This window comes from Pongo abelii, chromosome 1 (assembly GCF_028885655.2).
Source record: "Pongo abelii isolate AG06213 chromosome 1, NHGRI_mPonAbe1-v2.0_pri, whole genome shotgun sequence".
NCBI lineage: Eukaryota > Metazoa > Chordata > Mammalia > Primates > Hominidae > Pongo > Pongo abelii.
In genome coordinates this window covers 23,371,986-23,388,454 of record NC_071985.2, presented here as the reverse complement: position 1 = coordinate 23,388,454, position 16,469 = coordinate 23,371,986, and the positions used below count along the sequence as shown (strand labels likewise).

At 41.9% G+C, this 16,469-nt stretch overlaps 2 protein-coding genes across 10 annotated transcripts in view; one reads left to right on the top strand and one right to left on the bottom strand.

Annotated features, from left to right (window-relative positions):
- Positions 1-494: 494 nt before the first annotated feature.
- Positions 495-4,031, top strand: MIXL1 (Mix paired-like homeobox). 2 transcript variants are annotated; one of them, XM_024237981.3, is made up of 2 exons: positions 495-991; positions 2,398-4,031. In XM_024237981.3, exons 1-2 carry the CDS (start codon positions 599-601, stop codon positions 2,701-2,703), a joined length of 699 nt encoding a protein of 232 aa, XP_024093749.1. In that variant the 5' UTR covers positions 495-598; the 3' UTR covers positions 2,704-4,031. The 2 variants fall into 2 exon arrangements, with proteins under 2 accessions (XP_024093749.1, XP_024093744.1); XM_024237976.3 differs by having other exon boundaries at positions 2,374-4,031.
- Positions 4,032-6,046: 2,015 nt separating this feature from the next.
- Positions 6,047-16,469, bottom strand: part of LIN9 (lin-9 DREAM MuvB core complex component) — an 82,207-nt gene continuing 71,784 nt past the window's right edge. For 5 of the 8 annotated variants that reach the window (XM_024237958.2, XM_024237961.2, XM_024237965.2 and 2 more), the window contains 4 exons: positions 16,034-16,159; positions 10,407-10,586; positions 10,159-10,256; positions 8,206-9,666 (listed from right to left, as the gene is read on the bottom strand). In XM_024237958.2, the coding sequence (XP_024093726.1) occupies positions 9,561-9,666; positions 10,159-10,256; positions 10,407-10,586; positions 16,034-16,159 (510 nt within the window). In that variant the 3' untranslated portion in view covers positions 8,206-9,560. Of the gene's footprint in view, positions 7,545-8,205; positions 9,667-10,158; positions 10,257-10,406; positions 10,587-16,033; positions 16,160-16,469 lie in introns of those variants that run through there. The other 3 variants (XM_054519332.2, XM_063716379.1, XM_054519328.2) reach the window with 3 other exon arrangements.

Here is a 16,469-nt window from a genome sequence, read left to right as displayed (position 1 = left end):
TGTGCTGCCCCCTGGATCCCTTTATCTTCACCCCCTTCCCCCCTTGGATTCAGGATGTGTTAGGGAGGCTTGCAGAAGACAGGGGCCGGGATGTTTGACCAACCTGGTACAGGGTCTAGCACATAGCAGGGGTGGTAAATAAATAGCTTTGATGAGGACAGACGGGACTAGGGCAAGGCTCAAGGCCCCGGCCATGTAAGGCACAGGCCAAGCAAGGTCCTTCCGCCGCTCTTAACGGGGATTTGACCCCGAGAAGAGAGTTCTGTCGCCTGCGGCCCGCGCACGCGGGCCCCTTCGGGCTGCCCCTCCCGGGCAAATAGTCCTTCGGGGATGTGGATTGCGCCGGGGGGGCGGGTGGGCGGGGAAGGACTCGGAGGGGGCCGGGACCGAAGTTCACGCCTCCCTCCTGCATCCCGCGGCAGGCGGAAGCGATTATTCCCCGGCGTCTGGCGGGGCCGGGGGCGGGCTCGCACCCGGAGGAGACACGGGTCTCCCCGCGCCCACCTTTGATCGCGCCGCTCCGCCTTCCCCGCCCCCGGCCCGGGAGGGTATAAGTGCGGCCCGCGCCCCTCCGGGCGGCGCGCTGGGCTCCGGAGCGATGGCCGCAGCCGAGTCCCGTGCGCTCCAGTTCGCCGAGGGCGCCGCGTTCCCAGCGTACCGGGCCCCCCACGCCGGCGGGGCGCTCCTGCCGCCCCCGAGCCCTGCGGCAGCCCTGCTCCCCGCGCCGCCCGCGGGCCCCGGCCCAGCGACCTTCGCGGGCTTCCTCGGCCGGGACCCCGGGCCGGCCCTGCCGCCCCCCGCCAGCCTGGGCTCGCCTGCGCCCCCCAAAGGCGCGGCCGCCCCGTCGGCGTCGCAGCGCCGCAAGCGCACGTCTTTCAGCGCCGAACAGTTGCAGCTGCTGGAGCTCGTCTTCCGCCGGACCCGGTACCCCGACATCCACTTGCGCGAGCGCCTGGCCGCGCTCACCCTGCTCCCGGAGTCCAGGATCCAGGTGAGGGCCCGCTGCGGTCGCAGCTGCGGAGTCAAGGTCTGGACTCCGGGCCCCTGAGGCCACACCCGGGACGTTGCAGGCACGGTGCTTCCCCTGAGGCTCTATATACTAGACTGAAATAGGGGGTGATATCGGCACCTGCTGCACAGGGTGGTTGTGAGGCTTGTGTGAAATAACTTAGGCTTGCACTGAACGATTTCTCTCATTATTAAATATAATAAGGGCTCCTAGGAGGCTAGCCGGTCCCCTGAAATGGCCAGAAAGTAATTCCCAGCAGGAAGATAAGAAGTTTTACACTTTTTCTTTATCCAGGAAGAAGACACAGATGAGGGGCAGTTGGGGTTTTCCTCTGGCTTTGAGTGTGAGAATGGTAGCTGAAAGCGGGGAAGGCTGGCTCGCCAGGTTACCCCATGCTACTTTCTTGGCAAGTGTTCCGTTTGGGGATTAGATTTGAAAGGATGTAGCGAATTGAAGTAAAGCGAGAAGCACCTGGAGCTTGTTGTCAGTTTGAAAAATCTAGTGCAAGGTGTGTTTATTTTTATTTATTTATTTGAGACGGAGTTTTACTCTTGTTGCCCAGGCTGGAGTGCAATGGCGCGATCTGGGCTCACTGCAACCTCCGCCTTCCAGGTTCAAGCGATTCTCCTGCCTCAGCCTCCCGAGTAGCTGAGATTACAGGCGCCAGCCACCACGCCCAGCTAATTTTTGTATTTTTAGTAGAGACGGGGTTTCACCATGTTGGTCAGGCTGGTTTCGAACTCCTGACCTCAGGTGATCCACCCGCTTCAGCCTCCCAAAGTGCTGGGATTACAGGCCTGAGCCACCGCGCCTGGCCGTGTTTATTATCTAAAGTAATTTAGATCAGAATCTCAGAGTTGGTAAGGCGAAGCCTGCCTTTTTGTCTGTCTGTAGCGCCTTGGTCGGTGTCCAAGCGCAGTTTTAAGTAGCAGCCCTCATTTAAACACTGGGAGAGTGGACTTGTTTTCTCTGCACCCCTGGCGGTCATACAGCTGTCTCAACAGCTGGCACGAGCAAAATACCTCCTTGATTAGTTTGACAAGGGAGTGCAGACCTTCAAAAACAGGTTTTCTTCATAATTTAATGCAGTTTTTTTCTAAGAATTCTAAGTGCTTCCATTTTTGTGACCCCATTTTTCATGAAAATTTCTCTAACTAAAGAATAGACAGAACTAGGCATTATTCCAATGTTTCCATCTGGGAATGGGGAGGCAAAGAAAGCCAGGTGCTCTGAACTTCTAACCGTCAACCCAAGTGCTTTCTGAAGACAAGGCTCTGGAGAGGAAGCCAGGGGATGTTAAACTGGAACTTACTAGTATGAACTGTGAACATAATGTTAGCATAAAAAACTCCAAGCAAAAGCAGCTTTTATTTTCTCCCCTCTTCCAGGTATGGTTCCAGAACAGGCGTGCCAAGTCTCGGCGTCAGAGTGGGAAATCCTTCCAACCTTTGGCTAGGCCGGAGATTATCCTCAACCACTGTGCTCCTGGAACTGAAACGAAATGTCTGAAGCCCCAGCTGCCTCTTGAGGTAGATGTGAACTGCCTGCCCGAACCAAACGGGGTTGGAGGGGGCATCTCTGACTCTAGCTCCCAAGGTCAGAATTTTGAAACCTATTCCCCTCTCTCTGAAGACATTGGTTCAAAGCTGGACTCATGGGAGGAACACATCTTTTCTGCTTTTGGTAACTTTTGAGGATTCTGGGAGAATTCGGGATACGCTCTGAGGAGCCATGACTCACAGCCTGGGAGAGACACATCAGCATACTGTCCTGACTTCCATGTTAAGGACATGTCCTTGTTAACCTTGATGATGGTTTTGACAGCACCTCTCACATTTGAAGGTACCCCGCCACTTTGTCAATGACACTTTAAGCCCACACTCCCACCCCAGAGTTCCGGCATTCGCTTTTACCTGTATTCTCTCCAAGCCTGCACATTCCATTGGTCTGTATCCCTATGCCTTCTTGCCAGGCCTGTTTTTAGTTTTTGGACTGGTTGTTCAGAACTCATTATTTTCTTCACAAGAATGCCTCAGCTTGACTCAGTTTCCCCTTGTGCTTGACAGCTGCCATTTTCTCCTGGTCCCTCCAAGGCTTATAATCTTAAACTCACTCTACCCCGTCTCTTCAACCCTCATCCTAGGTTTATTACTTTTTAAAACTGGGCCTGTCATCTTCACGTTCAATCATAGCTCCAATGACTCTGCATGCAGATTATTTCGACAGCCCCCTTGCCTCTAGCTTCTCAACTACTTAAAAAAAATTACCCTCTGTGGGCCAGGTGCAGTGGCTCACTCCTGCAGTCTCAGCACTTTGGGAGGCCGAGTGGATGGATCACCTGAAGTCAGGAGTTCAAGACCAGCCTGGCCAATATGGCGAAACCCCATCTCTGCTAAAAATATAAAACTTAGCTGGGCACGGTGGTGGGAGCCTGTCGTCCCAGCTACTCAGGAGGCTGAGGCAGGAGAATCACCTGAGCCTGGGAGGTGGATGTTGCAGTGATCTAAGATCACGCCACTGCACTTCAGCCTGGGAGACAGAGGGAGACTCTCAAAAAAAAAAAAAAAATTACTCCATGGTTCTGTGGTAGCCTCCAGTTGCTACCAAATTATAAAAAGCTTTCAGTTACCCTCCCAGATAACTGATATCATCCTTAGCCTGCAGGACAGCTATGCAAATCTGAAGGTCAACTATCCACAATATATGCTTTGGTCTTAAAGTCACTCCTTTCAGTTTTGAACCAAATTCATACCTTTTGCTTTCAAAACACTCGGACTCCCCGCCTGCCTTCTGAAGTCTGAAATTTTCTCTAAGTAATCCTGATTTTGCACCTGTTACTTCGATCACTCCATTACCCTTAGCACTTGTTATTGTACTTCCTGTGCAACTTTTGTGGATTATTAAATGTCTTTCACAAATGTTTCAATGTAATTTCTATTTAAATTAATTCTTTTAGATAACTCCTAGTACAGTGCTTCACTCCACAATTGCTCAGTACATACTATGTGGCCATGAAAGAGATTTCTAAAAGTTTCTGCAAATGTAGTTTTTAGCCAGTAATCAATATTATATTTAATATAATATAGCCAGTAATCAATATTATATAATATTATATAATATAATAGCCAGTAATCAATATTATATCAGCAGGCCACTGAGCTGAGAAATTTAATTTGGTTAAAAACATATTTTTGCTTGAATGTTTAATAATATTTTATGAGTATTTTGGTTTTGGGAAATTTCTCTTTGCAATTTATAATTCTAAATGTATGTAAATAACCGTTTCTAAGTCAGTTTAAGATCAATTAAAATATTTTGATATTTTGAGAGTTTTCAAACTCCTTTAGAGTCAAAGGAAATGGTCTGTGTATGAGGCAACCACAGGTGAGGTTTCTTTGTAAACTGTGCTTTAAAGTAGGTTCATGGGATGCCATAGCTAACTAGGGCCAGGACATCATGTCTTGATGGTTCCTAGAAGAGCATGAGATTATACATGCCAGATGCCCTAATTTTCAGAGATGTTATTCAAGTGGTTTGTACTTTTCTTTTTTTGAGATGGAGTTTTGCTCTGTCACCCAGGCTGGAGTGTAGTGGCATGATCTTGGCTCACTGCAACCTCTGCCTCCGGGGTTCAAGCGAGTCTCCTGCCTCAGCCTCCCGAGTAGCTGGGATTACAGGTGCCCGTCACCACGCCCAGCTAATTTTGTATTTTTAGTAGAGACAGGGTTTCACCATGTTGGCCAGGCTGGTCTCGAGCTCCAGACCTCAGGTGATCTGCCTGCCTTGGCCTCCCAAAGTGCTGGGATTACAGGTGTGAGCCACCGCGCCTGGCCTTTACTTTTCAGGGTAGCAAATCCACCATTTAAAGCAACCAAGAGCTGGGCAACAGAGCAAGACTGTGTCAAAAAACACCACCACATACAAAAATTAGCTGGGCATGGTGGCACATGCCTGTAATCCCAGCTACTCGGGAGGCAGAGGCAGGAGAACTGCTTGAACCTGGGAGGTGGAGGTTGCAGTGAGCCAAGATCGCGCCACTGCACTCCAGCCTGGGCAACAGAGCAAGAATCCATCTCAAAAAACAAAAACAACAAAAACCAACCAAGAGTTTTCAAGCACTTAGGAGTTGAGGAAAAAAGCAACCAACCAACCAGGAGGCTGGGCACAGTAGCTCATGCCTATAATTCTAGCAGTTTGGGAGGCTGAAGTGGGAGGTTTGCCTGACCCCAGGAGTTTGAGACCAGTCTGGACAACATAGCAGGACCCTGTCTCTTAAAAGAAAAACAAAAACAAAAAAACAAAAAAGCCAGGCACGGTGGCTCACGCTGTAATCCCAGGAGTTTGGGAGGCTGAGGCGGGCAGATCACTTGAGGTCAGGAGTTCAAGACCAGCCTGGCCAACATGGTGAAACCCTGTCTCTACTAAAAATACAAAAATTAGCCGGGCATGGTGGCAGGTGCCTGTAGTCCCAGCTACTCAGGAGACTGAGGCAGGAGAATTGCTTGAACTTGGGAGGCAGAGGTTGCAGTGAGCTGAGATTGGGCCACTGCATTCCAGCCTGGGTGACAGTGAGACTCTGTCTCAAAAAAAAAAAAAAAAAAAAAAAAAAGTCAGGCATGGTGGCATGTGCCTGTGGTCCCAGCTAAGCGGGAAGCTGATGTGGGAGGACAGCTTGAGTTCAGGAGTTCAAGACTGCAGTGACCTACGAGCGTGCCACTGCACTCAGCCTGAGCGACAGGGTGAGACCTTGTCCCTGCCATTCCCCCAGCAAAAAGCAGCCAAGAGAACATAGTTGAGGCCTTAGCAGCAAAGTGTACTTATCAATTCTTTGAAAACTGTTTGAAACCAAAAATGAGCTGATAAACATTAGCTATTAACACTGTGCTAAGGGCCCATCCTGGAGGTGCTCAGGAGGTCTCACAATCACAGAGCTTTACATTTAAACTTGTGACATGGCCAAATGAGATACTACAAATACATCCACAAAACTGAAAGACATATAACACTTTAAATTATGGTCCACTAAGAATCGCACTTATGAAAAAATCTGGTAATTATTTTATTATTGCTTTTATATTGTCTCATGTTGTTTCCCCAGTGAACAACTGTAAAAATCTATAAATAGGTAAATCCTGTGGTCACATTTTAAATTGTGGGATCCTTTAAGAAGTAGCCTGCAGCTCTCTCAAACTCTAAGAGGCCCTAACTGCTAAATGTGTTACAGACATTATCTATTTTATCCTCACACCTACCATGTAAGACAGGGACTAATCTTCCTACTTTAAAGATCAAGAAACTGTATCTAAGTAGTGTTTCACAATTATACAGCTTATAAATGGCACGACCAGGACTCAAACTCAGCCCACCCATTAGTCTACCACCATACAGTGCCTCCTATATTGCAGTGGTCTTGTTAGTCAGGACTAATGATAAAGTAATGTGATAGGTTTAAAAGCAATCCCCAAGTCAGAATTTCTACATGCCAGTCATTACTGTCTCATCTTTCAAAGAAATCACCACGGAAGACCATACTGTTACTCTGATGACATTAATGTTGCTTAGAGCTTTTTTGAAACTCTCATTTGCCCACTCATTACACAAATATTTATTTGTTGCCCATGAACAGACACTTTACCAGGACCTGGAAATAAATGGTGAACAAAAACAGAAACAGTCCCTCCCCTCATGGAGCAGAGGCCAGTAGGGAGACAAAAGACCTCCAAGAAATATTAATGTTAAATTGCAAATGTGCCAAGTGCTGGAAGGAGAGATATATGATCTGGAGACATTGTAATAGGAGATGTGCTGTGGTTAATGAAAGCTTCCTTGAACAAGTCATGCTGAAGGTGAGATCTGGAAGATGATGAAGAGTTACAAGGAGAGGAGAGGGAACGTAGGTACTGCATGTGCAAAGACCCTGTGAAATAATGAGCAGATAAAGAAGTGGGGGGGCCAGATCATGCATGGCTTTATAGGTCTTGTAAAAGAGTTTTGAATTTGTCCTGAAAGCCAAATGAAGACTTTGAAAGCATTTATAGACAGAGGGATAACATGATCCATTCTGCATTTTAAGATGATCCCTCTGACTGCATTTGAAGAGGGCTGAGTAGATGCTGGGAGATAAGTTAGGAGACAACTGCAGTGTTCCAGGCCAGTGATGATGGCAGCTGCGTTGCAAGTAGTGGTGATAATGAAGATGGAGAGAGGTGCATTGATTCAAAAATGCTAATGGGCAAATATTTTTGTAGATTCTCAATGGTTATGAGTGAATGTGACTTTTGGAACTAGCTTAAAGTAACTCAGAACCAAATCTATATAAATAAAAGCCATGTATGTGCTTGGCATGTTTGCTCAATCTGGCTTTGATAGCTTGCTTTAGAGCTCCAAAAGTGTGTTAAGCAGTGGCATATCATTCAAATCAATGTATGGCTGACCCAACATGACTACTTTGAAATATAGATTTCTTCCTCCCAAAACAGAAATAAAATTCAACTGTATTCTTCAGCACAGTCCCTGCTGTCAACAGATGAAGGCACTGAAAGACAAACAATGCTCAATTAAATATGTGTAAAATGAGGTACTATTTAAGTGTGACAAGTAAGCCTTAAGAAATGTAAGACAGGCCGGGTGTGGTGGCTCACACCTGTAATCCCAGCACTTTGGGAGGCTGAGGCAGGTGGATCACTTGAGGTTGGGAGTTCGAGACCAACCTGACCAATACGGTGAAACTGTTTCTACTAAAAATACAAAAATTAGCCAGGCGTGGTGGCGCGTGCCTGTAATCCCAGCTACTCAGGAGGCTGAGGTGGAAGAATCCCTTGAACCCAAGACCTGGAGGTTGTGGTGAGCTGAGATTGCACCACTGCACTCCAGCCTGGGCGACAGAGAAAAAAAAAAAAAAAAAAAAGAAATGTAAAAGAAAAAATGCACAAAATACCCAAATCTAGGCAGAATATATTAAAATCAACCTTTCACTAGGTCTATACCAGGCCAAATAACTTACCTGCTTAATACCATACCACTGTATGGTATGGTAATAAATAAAATCCATACCATTGGATGGTATGGTACTTCAGAGAGACTCGGTAATCTGTACTGTTTCCCCTAAAAATATAACTTAATGGGAATTACAATTCTTCAAAACTTTTTAAACAGAAGGAATGCATATCGACTTGAATTAATGAAAATATAGAAAATAATTTTCATAGATCAATTTATTTAGAATTACAAATATTAAGAATAGAAGATTTATGCATTTCTTAATTAACATAACAGTTTAGCTAAATATAAACTCTGCACTAAAGTTCTGCAGTGGCACAATACCAACAAAGAATACGGAAGCCTTTTTAAACTATACAAAAATTTCAAATGGAAAATAATCTTGTTTCAGTTTTATTATACATTAACATATAAAAAGTCTCATTTTATGAGACATCTAAAGGAATTAAAACCACCTCTACAGCTATATCTTAAACTCCAAATTTGAAAAAAATTTATATTCTGACTTTATAATAATTCTATTAAAATGAAGAAAATTCCAAATACATACTTTTTACAAGATTAACATTTTAGGCAGGGTTTTCTCCTAAAAAAGAAAAACAACCAAAACAAGCCTTTCTTCTGCATTTCACAGCACTGGTTATTGTATTTGTTTTCCTTATAAAATCTTTTTACTTTATAAATTGTGTACTGTTGGATTTTAACCAGTAATCTGGTTTAAAAGTTGTGCAAATAAACAAAAAAATATGAAAATAGTGTGTTATCTTTTTTTTTTAAATAAATCTCATAACAATGCACTTTTGACCTGAACTGATGGGAAGACATGCCAAATCCATTTGCAGAAATTTAGCATTTTGCACCTTTTTTTCCCCTGTTCCTTCATTTTCTTTCAACAAACAACAAAGGTTTCTTTTATATAAGTTATGATAAATTAAAATATTTATTATTATAAAATGATCTACAGAACCATGTCACATTGCAAGTATATATAACATATACTTGTAAAGTCCACATTTCCCATCTATATTTCAGTGGTTTCCTTAAAACTAGGACTTCCCACACCTCATGATGTTATCTTTTGAAGACTGAGATGGTGATGGTGATCAACTAAATCAAGTAGAGTTGTAATTTTCTGGATGGAATTTCCACACTGCCACTGACATGAATAAAAAGACCAGGTTTCTTCATACTCTCCATTGCAGCAGTTGTCTGCATGTGTTGCGGTGAATTCATGCACATTAAAAAAAATGGTCAATGTATTCTTCCACGAAATTATATTATGTTCAGATATTTCAGTTTAAAAATATTTGTGAATATAAACATATGTAACATAAGCAATGCTACTGCATCTGAATAATAAAAGAAAAATAAATATAATGCTGGTCAGCAATGCTGGTTTAAGAAGCAGTACAGTCTATTAAAATGCCTTATTTGGAGATTTAAATTTCCCTTGTTTTCCAGCAGTTAGGTTATTTGGTGTTGGAAGCCTATATAAAGGAAAAGAACTTCTCAAAAACAATGTCCCGTGCAGTTGGAATAATGAAATCTTTACTCAGTCTCTGTTGGTGTTATTTGCTGCAAAGGCATGTAAGTTTCCCATCTGGCTCAGGCCACTCTGAATATGTGCAACATGGATTTCTACATTATTCTGAAAGCAACTAAAGAAAGAAGAAACATGGTTAACTACTTTATTTTAAAAAATTAAGAAAAATTTTTTTAAAAAAAGAAGAGCTGAATTTTAGTTAGGAAACAGCTATGATAAATCTTAGGGAAGGAATATATCTCCTCTAATATATTAGCCATAATTCTACTTCAGTAGTAGTTGAACAAGTATGCTTTAAAGAAGCAGAGGAGCCACAGGGGGCTGGAAGGAGAAGATGAGTCTCTCACTGACTGGGGAAGCTCTACCTCTAAGCTCAACCTCCATGCTGACCCCAAACCTAAATATATCTCTTGATTGCTTTATATACAAAATCCATGTGAAATTTCTATTCTGTCAATAGGCCGGATATAAGTGAAAAGCTCTTAAAAATATATTTAATGGATAATAATATATGAGTACTTCACAAATATGCATAATTCTTAAAACTTGGACTGAAAATCACTATGAACTTCACATTAAAATGATTAGAGTGTACCTAATGAATTACCTGATATTAGAAGCATCTATTGTACTCTTGATATCATTTAATGAGTCTGTAAGTGATTTGAATTCAAAGGAATTCAGGTCTCCTCCTTCTGCTAGACACTAAAGGGAAAAAAATTTCAAAATTTAATTGCATTATAGCTCAAATATAGTCATAAAATACCTGATATAATCAATGAATTAATTTCTTAGCAACAAATTAGCATGGGTTGCTTTGTGTCAAATTAAGAAAATATTTTCTCTAAGATTTACCTTAATTTGTAACAAAATAGCTGTAAGCCTGGAAATTAAGTCTGTCAGATTTTCATTTTCAACGCAGGGCTGTCCTGTTGAGGAATTTGCATGCCGAACAATTTCCTGTGCTTCTTCCTCACACCTGCGTCTCATATCTGTTGGCTGATCTGCAGGCTGGAGCCCCTGGTCTGGAGCAAGCTGAATATAGATGATCGAAGCATGAGACGCATGTTTGAGAAGCCATGATTATTTCTGTATGTTTGTGCCCTCTTTTCAGATTTTAATTTTTATAAAACTAGCATTTAAAACTAAAGTGGTACTCTTACCTTAGAAGTTTTTTTCCTTTAACAGTTTCTGATTTATTTTCTATTTTTTGTAACTTTTAATTTTGACATAATTTCAAACTTCTAAAACAAGTTAAAAATAAAACAGAACTCTTGATAACATTTACTCAGATTCACTGTTTATGTTTTACTACATTTGATCTGCCATTTGATCTCTGTGAATGTATAATTCTTCCCGTTACTAATTTAAGAATAAGTTGCAAACACTGTGCCTCATTACCTCTAATCACTCCAAGTTTGTATTTCCTTGGTATTTTTGAAGAGTACGAGCCAATTATTTTGTGCAATATCCCCCAGTGTGGGTTTGTCTGTTTCCTTATGATTAGACTGAAGTTATGCATTTTTGGGCAGAAATACTACAAATGTGGTGCTGAGTTCTCTGGCATCTTTATTAGAAGGCACGTGATGTTGACCTGTCCCATTACTGGTGATGTTCTCTTTGATCAGTTGGTAAGTTAAGTGTCTGCCAGATTTCCCTACACTAAAGGATTTCCTTTTTGTAAGTACTAAGTAGTTGTGAAGAGATACTTTGAGGCTATGTAAACATCCTATTTGTCATCAAACTTTTACCTACCAATTTTAGCATCTGTTGATGATGATTCTTGTCTATATCAATTATTACTATGATGGTTGCAAAATGGTGTTTTTCTCACTCTTAACACTGCTTCTATATTTATTAGTTGACATTTTACTACAAAGTAGTTTCTCTTAAAAAATGAATTAGTATCAGTATGAACCCATACTGATATGACTTTTATTCTATGGGTTAAAAATCTCTTACTATATTTATTTATTCTGAAGCTCAAATTGTCCCAGATTTGGCCAGTGGGAACACCTGTCAAGCTGGCTGTTTTTGACACGTCCCCATAATTTGGGGGCACACTTTACTTCCTTGGCATAATAAGGTGGGTCAGGCTCATCTTCTTTCTCTGCCCCAGGTCGGGAATCAGTCTCTTTTTCAAGGAGTCCTGCTTTTTAAAATTGGAGAACAGAGTTAAGAGACCAAGATCTGGGTCTAGTGTGTTCTTTGCTATTAGGGTGTCTTTGCTTTTGGCTCTCTCAGCAGACATATACACTCACTTATACCTATAACATAAAGATAAAATAAACCATGAATTCATACTGATTCCCCCTATTCCCATCTAATGCCACAGGGTTCACTCTAGTCTTCCCCCTCTTCATTCTTCATAACTGCCTTCTTCAACAGTGAGAAACCTGGCTCGCGTTATCCTATTTTTTTTTTTTTTTTTGAGACAGTCTCACTCTGTTGCCCAGGCTGGAGTGCAGTGGGCGATCTCAGCTCACTGCAACCTCTGCCTCCCAGGTTCAATATACTTATTTGCTTCTTTGCTCAGTCCCAGAGTATACAGTAAGAGTTTCAGAACTGCTGCCAGGCGTGGTGGCTCATGCCTGTAATCCCAGTACTTTGGGAGGCCAAGGTGGGTGGATCACCTGAGGTCAGGAGTTCAAGACCAGCCTGGCCAACATGTCTCTACTAAAAATATAAAAATTAGCTGGGCATGGTGGTACATGCCTGTAATCATAGCTACTGGGAAGGCTGAGGCAGAAGAATGGCTTGAACCTGGGAGGCGGAGGTTGCAGTGAACCGAGATTGCGCCACTGCACTCCAGCCTGGTGGACAAGAGCGAAAATCCGTCTCAAAAAAAAAAGAGTGTCAGGACTGCTATGCATGCCACCAAGAGAAAAAATTCTACTAACTAGAGTTCAATGTTCATTTAAATTTTGGTTCAGACTAAAGGTATACAGTCAAAATACAAGTTGAGTATCCCTTATCCAAAATGCTTGGGACCAGAAGTGTTTTGGATTTAGGATTTTTTAAAATTTTAGAATATTTGCATTATACTTACTGGTTGAGAATCCCAAATACAAAAATCCAAAATCCAAACTGCTCCTGTGAGCATTTCCTTTGAGTTTCACTTTGGCACTCAAAAAATTTTGGACTTTGGAGCATTTCAGACTTGGGATGCTCAACCTATGCTATGTTCAAGCTGTCTGAATCAGTTTTTATCAGTAAGTTTATGTCACTCTTTTGAAATATAGTTAGGTTCATTTATTTCTGTTTGCATTTACTTGTATTTGTTGGGGAAACAAACACTCAGAAAAATGTCATTCCTTCTTGTTCACCAACTCCTACCCCATTCCCAAATTAGTTTCTAATGTATCCTTTCTGTTTCCTTTTGAAAAATTAAGCTGATACATATACATTGTATTTCCACTTATTTCCTACTCCAAAGGTAATATACTTTGGAATATGTATGTGTATTTTTGTATTTGCTTTTTGCATCTAATAACATATCCTGGAAATCACTCCATATCAGTAAATAGAGAGCTTCCTCTCTTACAGCAGCGTAGTATTCAATTGTGTGGATGTACCATAAACAGTCAGTTCCCTATGTGTGGGCATTTATGTTTATTTCTAATATTTTATAATTACCAATAATGCTTCAATGAATAACTGTATCCTTTAATACTTTTCTAAAATTTAAATTGAAGCATACCTGAATACATAAAAGTACACAAATCGTAAAGTGTACAGGTTAATGAGTTTTCACAAATCAAACATGCCTGAGAAGTCGGCAACTAGATTAAGAACCAGAATATTACCAACGCCCCAGACCCCCTGATAATGCCATCTTCCAGTACCACCTCCCTCAGGGTAACCACCATCCTGACTTCTAGCATCAGAGATTAGCTTTTGAGCTTTATAAAAATGTAATCATACATTATATATTCTCTTGTGTCTGACTTACTTTATTTATTTATTTATTTATTTTTTCTTGAGACTGAGTCTCGCTCTGTCGAGACTGAGTCTTGCTGGAGTGCAGTGGCACGATCTCGGCTCACTGCAAGCTCTGCCTCCCGGGTTCACGCCATTCTCCTGCCTCAGCCTCCCAAGTAGCTGGGACTACAGGCGCCCACCACCACGCCCAGCTAATTTTTTTGTATTTTTAGTAGAGACGGGGTTTCACCGTGTTAGCCAGGATGGTCTCGGTCTCCTGACCTCGTGATCCGCCTGCCTCGGCCTCCCAAAGTGCTGGGATTACAGGCGTGAGCCACCACGCCTGGCTTGTCTGACTTTATTTGTTCAACATTGTATTTGTGAGATCCATCCATGGCACTGAGTTGTAGTCGAGTTCATTTATTCTCATTGCTGGGTAGCATTTCCGTTGTGTAATTATACCATGTTTATTAGCTGATTGTAGTACTGATGGGTATTTGGGTACTTTGTGATTTCTGGCTATAAGGAACAGTGATGCTATGAACATTCTAGTATATATATTTTGGTAAATACATGTTGATGTATCTTTTTGGTATATATTGAGAAGTAGAATTGCTTAGTCATGGTGTTCTCTCTGATATGTTCTTATTTTAAAATCTGTATTGTAGTTCCATAAGAGCTTTGAGAAGATTAAATCACTTTACTTCATTAGGAAAGGAGCCTATCACAAATGGCCTTGGGTACTACAAAAAGATTGATGAGCAACCCGTTTCTGCATGTACCATTGGCTTTGTTATGTGTCATCCTGGACTGCATAGTCTGCATGTCTTGTGAATAGTTGCTAGTCCAGGGGAGAAAATCTATTTACTAATACAATGCATATTGTTATGTGGATGACTGACAACTATCAAGAAAATAAGCCAACTGTTTAACAATCTGATATTGCTGGGCGCGGTGACGCCTGTAATCCCAGCACTTTGGGAGGCCGAGGCAGGCGGATCACCTGAGGTCGGGAGTTTGAGACCAGCCTCACCAACATGGAGAAACCCCGTCTCTACTAAAAATACAAAATTAGCTGGGCGTGGTAATGCATGCCTGTAATCCCAGCTACTCGGGAGGCTAAGGCAGGAGAATCACTTGAACCTGGGAGGCAGAGGTTGCAGTGGGCCGAGATGACACCACTGCACTCCAGCCTGGGCAACAAGGGCGAAACTCTGTCTCAAAAAAAAAAAAAAAAAAAAAATCTCATATCACGGCCGGGCACAGTGACTCATGTCTCTAATCCCAGCACTTTGGGAGGTCGAGGAGGGCGGATCACTTGAGGTCAGGAGTTCGAGACCAGCCTGGCCTATAATATGGTGAAACCCCATCTCTACTAAAAATACAAAAAAATTAGCCGGGCATGGTGGTGCACAGCTGTAGTCCCAGCTACCCAGGAGGCTGAGGCAGGAGAATTGCTTGAACCTGGGAGGCAGAGGTTCCAGTGAGCCGAGATTGTGCCATTGCACTCCGGCCTGGGCAACAGAGTAAGACTCCAACTCAAAAAAAAAAAAAAAGAATCTGATATCACAAATAGAGGTGGCTTTCCTGGAAACACACAACCTCAAAGTATGCAAATTCAGGAGCATTTTAAACTCACCTGAATCATTTTAATTCTTACCCTTTAGTAGGAAACTCATATTTTGGATGAAACTGTTGAACCACTCTCATATAATCACATGTGAATGAAAATTCACAAATAACTCTGTTATCTATGTATTTGAAATTCAAGAATTCATAGTTCTAATGCTAATTTAAGGTTTAAAAGAGAAGGCAACAAAATTGTATGGCCAGCATGATCAGAACTTTATGAGAAAAAGCAGGTATTGTTTAAAAAACAAAAACAAAAACAAAAAAACAACCAAAAAAGACTAAGAAGAAATAAAGCAAAATTTGGTCTTTGGGGCTGGGCACAGTGGCTCATGCCTATATCTCAGTACTTTGGAAGGCCAAGGTAGGAGGATCGCTTGAGCCCATGAGTTTGAGACCAGCCTGAGCAACATAGCGAGACTTCATCTCTAGAAAAAATAAACTGGGCATGTCGTGCACCTGTGGTTCCAGCTACTCAGGAGGCTGAGGTTGGGGGATAGCTTGAGCCTGGGAAGTTGAGGCTGTAGTTCGCCAAGATTGCAAGATTGCACCACTGTACTCCAGCCTGGTCAACAGAGCCAGACCCTGTCTCAAAAAAAATAAATAAATAAAGAAGAAGAAAAAACAATGACAACAACAAAATTTGGTCTCTGGGGTAGTGGAATTAAGAGTAATTAGTTTTCTGCATTTTTCCAAAATTTTTTGGAGGGCCTTATCATTTGTATCTTGAACCAAAAAACTCAGAATTGACAGCTTTCTGTGTATAAAGCACTCTTCAACACTGATGCTGGGAGGAGTAAGAAACTTTATATAATACAGTTCTGCTAAAGGACTTTATGAAGATATTGGCTTGGTATGGATTTTCTAAAGTGAAAGTAAAAGGATTAAGCTTCAAATACAAATATAGAGGGAAATCTATACATATAACTTACCTCATAGCAATACTGTTGAACTTTATGCAAAACTTTGTTTAGGTCCTTGTTCAGCTGTTCAAGCTCTAGAACAATTGTTGCATATCTCCGCTGAAATTCAATGCTGATGGGCATGGAATATGATTTCTGAGAAGAGAAAAAAATCAGATCTTGGTAAGAGTTTGTTTTTTAGCAATGCAATTTCAATGATCTAAAAGGAAATTTGACTTATCTAAAAAGCAAACTGAAGGTTATTAAATTTGTCTGTTTTAATTGTTATAGTTCTTGTCTGTGATAATGGCATTGTTATTTAGGAGACTGTCCTTGTTCATTGGAGCATCATGATGTCTGCCATTTGCTTTTCTGAAAAGGAGATCTTCTATAGAGCTAAACGGAGCAAAATGTTAATGGATAAACGTGTAAGCAACATTCGTTATATTCGTCTTTCAACTTTTTC